Below are 7,567 nucleotides of genomic sequence, written 5' to 3' on the forward strand. Positions count from 1 at the left end.
ATAGACATTTTTCCAAATAAGATATTCGAACAGCCAATAAACATATGAAAAGATGTACAATATCATTAGTCATTAGGGAGATGCAAATCAAAACCACACCGAGGGTGCACAGGTAGTTCAGTGGTAGAATGCTTGCCTTCCATGCAGGAGACCCAGGTTTGATTCCCAGACCACACATCAAAAAAAACACACCAAGAAACCACCTGACACCCACTAGAATGGCTATTAAAGAAATGGAAAATAACAAGTGTTGGAAAGATTGTGGAGAAATAGGAACTTTCATTCATTGCTGCTGGAAATGTAAAATGTTGCAACCCAACTGTGCAAATAAACTCACTACCCTCTGCTCTACGTGGGACACTACTCCCAGCAGTGTGAATCTCCCTGGCACTGTGGGCCATGACTCCCAGGGATGCACCTGGCCCTGGCATCATGTGATTGAAAAAGCCTTCTTGTGGAAAAAAAATGAAACAAAACAAAGTTTCAGTGGCTGAGAGATTTCAACTAGAGTTGAGAGGACATTCTGGAGGTTATTATTATGTATTGTATAGATATCCCTTTTTAGTTTCTAGTGTATTAGAAAAACTAGAGGGAAATACCTAAAACTGTTGAACTATAATTCAGTAGACTGGATTAGTTACCAGGGACTAGGTTGGGGGTAAGCCATGGGGAATTAATGCTTAACTGATGAAGTTTCTATTCAGGATGATGGAAAAGTTTTGGTGATGGATGACAGCAATGACAGCACAACACTGTGAATGCAATTAAGATCACTGAATTATTATTTGAATATGTTTTAGAGGAAATCTTAGGTTTTATATTTATATATTACTTGAATAAAATTAAAAATAAATAAGACTGAACAACTAAACAAGTGAAGCCTAAAGTAAAACCATGGACCATAGTTAATAGTACAATTAAAATGATATTTTTTCATCAAGTGTAACAAAGGTACGGTACTAATATAAAGCTTTATTAACAGGGAAAACTGTGAGTGAGAGGGGGTATATATCAGAACTTTGTGTTTTCTTCATGATTTTTCAGTAAAACTACAACTTTCTCTAATTAAAAAAAGAAAAAGAAAAAAGAAAAGATGTGGGCAGCTATCTTTAAAAACATGCCCTTTGAAGGAAAACGCTCCCTGTAAGAACACATAGAAGAATGGGTATATATCATCCCCTTAGAGGAAAAATTTAACAAAACTCAGATTACTGTTATTTTGCATATAGGACAGAACTACAAATGATCCAAAGCCTATAGAATGTACTGTTCTCTGCATGTTTAGAGTTTTAACAGTCACAAGAAAAGGTAAGACTTACCCATAGTAGCTGACTTTTTAAGAACCGATTCCTTTGGGGTTCCTTTTTCAATTCGTATTGTGGCCCACTGTTCAAAAACAAACTGTATTAATTTAAACTGATCTCCAGACGATTTAAAATACTTAAACCATGCTTCTATGGATGTGAAATTATATGTTAAGCCATGGCTCTATTGGATTCAAGAAACAACCCTGGGAATTTTTTATTATTCCAGATACACTCACATTCATTACTGGTAATGGTCTAAGGATCATTTTTCCCCATCTAAACCCCTCACCCACACCTCGTGCCCAATAAGCTCTCCCTGAGAAGGCTGTGAAGCATGGTTGTCAAGAGCAAAGGTTACAACATCAAGACTGTTTGGCTTTAACGTTACTGAATCCTTCTAGACCCACTTATTCATCTAGAAAAGAAGATACAGTTCCTAACCTCATTAAGTTGCCAAAAGAATTAAATGAGATAACTTACGTGCTGTAATCATCATTGTCATCAGACATCACTCTGGGATCACAGCTCTCTTTCCTGTGGGGCCCAGCTGCTTCCAAACACAGATGCTCCAAGCAACCACAACCAACAAGTCAAAGTCGGCTCACAAAAAGAGCTCCAATTCTCATTCCATATACACCAAGCACCTCTCTGACCTAATAACTCAGTGTTAGCAAAAAGGGTGGCTTTCTATGCTTGTCACCTACTTGGTTTCCAAGCCAAGTGATGTATGTCCCACTGGCATTCTCGAGAGTTTGATTAACAGCGGGTGTCTCTCTGAAAGGCTCTTTAACTCTAGGTGGACCAAAATTAAAATAAAAAAAAATTAAACCCTGAGGACATACATGCCAAACAAAGGGCAGACCCTAGACTGGAGTCACCCCATCAAAGCATAGATGAGAGCAACTAGCTGGTCTCTCTTCTTAATACCTCAAATTACTAAAGCCTGGCAAGAGAGTTAAGAATCAGCGCCTTGAAGCAAGTGTGTATGATTTATCTTCAGTCCATATTCACCTTGAAATATAAATTCCCAAAAACCTTTCACAGTACTATATGTGAGAACGGTTCAGTGATTTCAGAGCTCTGAGAAAGAGCAAATACCAGCTAAGGTGCAGCATGGGAAAGAATATTCTAAAGAAGGGTTACCAATGAAAATCACAGCAAAATATGGTCAAGCTCAGGACAGGAAGTCAATAAGGCTCAAAACTGAGAAATAGCTCCCAAGGAGAAACAACAGAACTTTATAAACAACAGAACTTTGAAAGCTGAGTGTGAAGAATTAAATATAACTTCAATTACTGGGCAAAAAGATAGCCACGAAGAAAACTCCAGTAAGGATTTAGGGTAAAACAGGTGTTTAGCAGGTAGAAGCCCCCCCAAGGGAACCACACCATAGGCTAAGGGAGAAGAGCAGATATAGCCAAGATCTAAGAGCAGACAGAATATAAGGGTAGAAAAATAGGATCCCAAGTCAGAGGGTACTGTAGAAGTTAAAGAAACAATAATGTTGAACCTCAATAATTATATCACTTTTTTTAAAACAGCAAACACTTACATAGCACCTAACATGAGCAGGTGCCCTTCTAAGGTACGTGACAAATTTTAACTCATTTAAACCACGTAACAATCTTATGGAAATAGGTATTACTGTTAGTCCTATTTTACAAAAGAGAAAAATCAGGGACAAGAAATAACTACACGGAAAAGCAGAGCTGGAATTTAAATCTAGCAAATCTCAATCCAGAATCTGTACCCCCTAACCACTAAACTGCCATGCCTCTCCTTGTTGATTCCTATCTGCAACACCAATTTCAAACAAACTACTGAACCTCTCTGAGGCTCATTTCCTTTTCTGTACAAGGGAGATAGAACCTGCCCTTCCTACCTCCCAAAGTTATCAGAGGCATCTGATGATAGAGTAAATAGAAAGCCCTTTGAAACTTAATAAAGCCCTGTGTAAGGGTAAGCTGCGATTATTTCCTACGAGGCCCACTCTCATCTAACACCTTTCCTTGCAGAATTTGGAAACGGGAGTGTAGAGAGAGCTGAGGTCACAGAACCGCTTCTCAATGGCATCTCAAGTGCCATTGTTAAGATAAAATTTCCATCACTCCACTAAAATAAAATCAAATTTCTTTCTGTCATATAGCAACTGATTTCTTATCTTGAGCATAAAACAAATCCACTGATATAAAAGGCAGTCGCTTTGTTTTCCTAATCGGTAAAAAAATAATGAAACAGGGTGGAAGGTAAGTTTGGCTTTGCCTTCTCTTTTCGACCAGAGACACAATGAAGTGGTCCACTGGTCTCAGCTCGGATGCCTCCAACTCCACACGAGAAGCCAAGATGCTAGCAGAAACCCCCCCGTACGCTCCTCGTGACCACCGCCCTTCCGAATTAAACCCCTCACGTTAATTCAGCTATCACCCCACTAACCTCGGCCCGGGGTCTCCCTAAAACCCTCAGAGGTGCGGGAACGCCGCGTCCCTCCTAGAACTCACCTCTAAAGTTTTCACCAGGATCTTCATATAGATCTCAGAAATGCCCAAAGACACCCCGAAGGCCGAAGGTAGGAGGATGAGGCTGATCACCAGCAGCAGCCAGGTGGAAAGGATCTTCTGTGCTAAGTCTGCGCCCTCCATGATTCGGCGCAGCTGCTCGGAAAAATGTCCACCGAGGAGGTCCGAGCGCGACAGCTGTCCCTGCCCCAACACAGTCGGGCAGGAGCTGCGGGGAAGCGCGAAGTCCAGCTCGAGGGAGTCAGCGCCACCGCCGCCTCTCAGCGCTCAGCACTGCAGGGAAACGAAGGGAAGGAAAAAACTTTCACAACTACGGCAATTTCCTTCCTCCCTTTTCAGGCTCCTCCTCGTCCCCGCCGGTTAACTCTTTCTTCGCTAGAGGCCCAGGCCAGGAAAGAAGACACCGCAACGTGGGCAGACCGGGACAGAGCGGGTAAGAGGACAGAAGCTGGGGGTGAGCAAAGGTACGCGGCGACGCAGGCAGAAGCGCGAGAGCAGAGCCAGAAACGCGCCCCACCCACCCCGTGCCTAATTTCCTCTGGGTGACGATTGCGACAACTCAGCGGGTGACTCACGAAGGCCCTCCCGGAGCGAGGATCCCAGCGGGTTCACCGCACCGCACCGCACCACAGCTGCAGCCGGGAGAACTGGCGCCGCGCCGCAGATTGCGCTGGTGGCTGGTGGCTGGTGGCTGGTGGCTGGAGGCGCACTATATCAGCGCGCTGCCCTCGCCCCACCTCCTCGGCCACCCCATGTGGAGCAACCTGGCCGGATTGGGATTCAGACCGCCGTAACCTCCCCGGAGGCCTCCCCTTTCCCCCGCGCCCCGCCTCCACGCCGCACTCAGCAAAGGCCTTTAAGGGATTTTCATCTGCAAAATGTTAGCATTAAAAAAAAAAAAAGTTAGCATTTCCTCACCCCCAAAATGAAATAGCTTGAGAAAGATCGTGTTCATCTTCTCTCTAGGGAAGAACTTTGAAGGAGGGGAAAACAGAGTTCTGCTGAGCGGCCCTGGACGCCGCTCCATCGCCTCCTATCTCTTCTTCACTCCTCCTTCCCCTTCCTCCGCTACGGAGCTGTGTGGCTAAATCCTGCTAATCAGGAGAGTAGGAAGCTCTCCGCACAAGTTGCCTACTGCACTCAGCCGCCATCTCCTTGACATGGAAATCCTTTAAGCTGAACGTCAGTCGCTCCCTTCTCCGGGGAAGATTCCAACTACAGCTTCCCCTACCGGTCACAAAACACCCGGCCCGCATCCCACGCTGTCTCAAAGCAGCTGAAACATTTCTCTGCCGAGTAAACCTTCGCTAAACTGACCCGAGCCTCCTGAATCTTCAGATTCACCTCACTGCTTCCGTGCTAGCCCTTATTAGAGAAATGAAGGGCAAAGTTGGATGAGAATTTACTCCACTACAGTTCACGTCTGTATAGACCTGAATTGTTTTTAAGGACAAGCAAGAGAATCGGGTGTTAAGAGCTGCAGTAGATAAAATCAGGATATCCAAATCTGATTTTCCTGAATCGAACCAAAAGCTCCTAGAGGTAATCCTCCTTCGGGTATTGTTACGAGTTGGAAAACTGTGAGGATCGGCAAAGGATCGGTGTAGGGGAAGTAGGAAGTGGAAGGGAAGCCCCTAAGTAAAAAATGTAAATGTTTGTCCTCTGCACCTCCTGCCAGGTAAGTGTCACAAATCCCCTCCCCCACGGAAACCGGAAAAAAAATATTGCTACTATAAAAACCAATGAGGAAATTTCAGGAGTTTGGTTTCTAAAAATTAAACTGGTCTGCCGGTTTACAAAAGCAAAGAAACACAACTACCAATCGGTCCAAGTTGCTAAAATTGGTATATGTTTAGCACAAAATCTCAAGCTTATAGTGGTTCATTTAACACTAACTACAGAATTAAGCCATCCATGTAACTCACAATCTCTAACAATACCTGACATCTTGTCTCCTGGCCAAAGACAGTAACTACATCAAACAAAATTCTTATCCTTTTATTTCCTCAAACCAAGATGACTAAGGCATGAATTATTGTATCAAGGTTTACCCAACAATAGAGACTGTGCAGTCAACTTCAATTAAAGGTGGCCTCTTTTTGCCTAGCCAGAAACTGGCAGTGGCTAATACACAATCTCCAGTGATTTCTGTTGCTCATGGCCAAACTTTATGAACCGGTTTTGCTTTTGGGTTTTGGGGTTTTTTTGTGTGTGTGTGTCTGTCTGTTTTTTTAACTGTCATGGGAGAATTATTCTTCCACAAAGAAATGGTGGACTGATAATAAGATGGTATTAGAGTCTTAGTTTGAGCAGGTCAGTTAGTCCTTCTGTGCTTCAACTTTCTCAGATGGGTTATTTTTGGGGTTAAATGTGACTGTGAGTTTGAAACTACTTTGTAAATAGCAAAACTATACAGTTATCAGAAGGCAGCCTGATGCAAGTGCAAAAGTTCTCCATCTTTTTCCTGCCTAAAATGTCAGAGATCAGAGATGTGCTCCCAATAGTAACAGAGGTTCACCTTTACAGAGGTGGGAGAGGGAGAATGCCCTTATCTCCCTTTTCACTCAACTGAATTTGCACCCTCCCTGTCTTGATACTCTTTCAATTAAATCTATGTAGGAATCTCCCCATTCCTGCAATTCAGACTCCAGAGATTGTTATTAGGATTGGAGATTATATATGTTAAATTTTAAACTGATAGTAAATGCTCAATAATGAGGTTGTCCAGGACAATCTTGTTTTCCACCTGATCATCCTGGCATATATTTTAACAGTACTCCTTTTTACTCTCAAAAAAAAGATGTCCTGATTTGGGTTGAAATTTTAGCATGGTCCCCTTGTGCGTCCATGATTCCTAAGACCTCTTCCAATTCTAAAATTTTAGATTCTTTGACAAAAATCACTGTGACAGCCATCCACTTATTTCCTAAACTGCCCTTAACCAACTAGATATTATTTTGGAGACCTTTTGTCTGACGCTAGATGAAGAAAAAAGATGATCCTCTAGTCCAGAACCTCTTAAACTTTAATGTAGGTAGGAATCCCTTAGGGATCTTGTTAAAATGCAGATTCTGAGTGAGTAGGTCCAGGATAGGGCCTGAGATTCTGTATTTCTGTCTCCCAGATGCTGCTGCTGTTGCTGGTCTATGAACTACACTTTGGGTAGCAAAGCTTTAGGATAAGAACAAAGAACGAAACTACATTTAATTAATACTTAAAGCTGTATGGGTCCAGGCAAGTCTCTAGAGAGCCAAAATAAAAATGAAGAGCTGCCCCTTAACTGATAACTCACTGTTTTATCGCACCTTCTTCAAACTCCTTCTTTGACAGCAATTGTGGCCTATGTGAGCAGAGAAGTAGAGGCTACAATACTTTGTACAAATGTCAATACTCTTACAAATAGATGCCTTAGGCAAATAAGATGTCATAGTTGCAACCAACTGACAAATATTGATTTAATTTTAAGAGGTAAGATGGAACTAAAAAATCTGGGAATGAAGTAGGTTGTTGATACGTTTTATTAAAATGGCAAATTTTGCATTTCTAGGTTTCAAAACCTATAAGAAACCTCTCTTTTCTCTAATTTTGCACTTCTTTTGGGTCTTCATATATCCTACCTTGATTTGTGTATTTGCTTACTCAATTCACAAAGATTGTAAACACCTTAATATTGGGAACCACATCATTTAGCTATAATTCCCTGCCCTTTTCTCATCCCCTCTCTATCTTTTTTACTTGGTGCCA

At 42.3% G+C, this 7,567-nt stretch overlaps 1 protein-coding gene across 5 annotated transcripts in view; it reads right to left on the bottom strand.

The window, feature by feature from the left end:
* GPAT3 (glycerol-3-phosphate acyltransferase 3) overlaps nt 1-5,806 on the bottom strand; it is a 52,093-nt gene extending 46,287 nt beyond the window's left edge. The window contains exons 1-3 of one of the 5 annotated variants that reach the window (XM_077142960.1): nt 5,764-5,806; nt 3,806-4,096; nt 1,320-1,386 (exon numbers count right to left, since the gene is read on the bottom strand). In XM_077142960.1, the coding sequence (XP_076999075.1) occupies nt 1,320-1,386; nt 3,806-3,946 (208 nt within the window). In that variant the 5' untranslated portion in view covers nt 3,947-4,096; nt 5,764-5,806. Of the gene's footprint in view, nt 1-1,319; nt 1,387-3,805; nt 4,344-4,398; nt 4,522-4,741; nt 5,035-5,748 lie in introns of those variants that run through there. The other 4 variants (XM_077142962.1, XM_077142958.1, XM_077142959.1 and 1 more) reach the window with 4 other exon arrangements.
* Nucleotides 5,807-7,567: the final 1,761 nt, after the last annotated feature.

This window comes from Tamandua tetradactyla, chromosome 24, assembly GCF_023851605.1.
Source record: "Tamandua tetradactyla isolate mTamTet1 chromosome 24, mTamTet1.pri, whole genome shotgun sequence".
Lineage (NCBI taxonomy): Eukaryota > Metazoa > Chordata > Mammalia > Pilosa > Myrmecophagidae > Tamandua > Tamandua tetradactyla.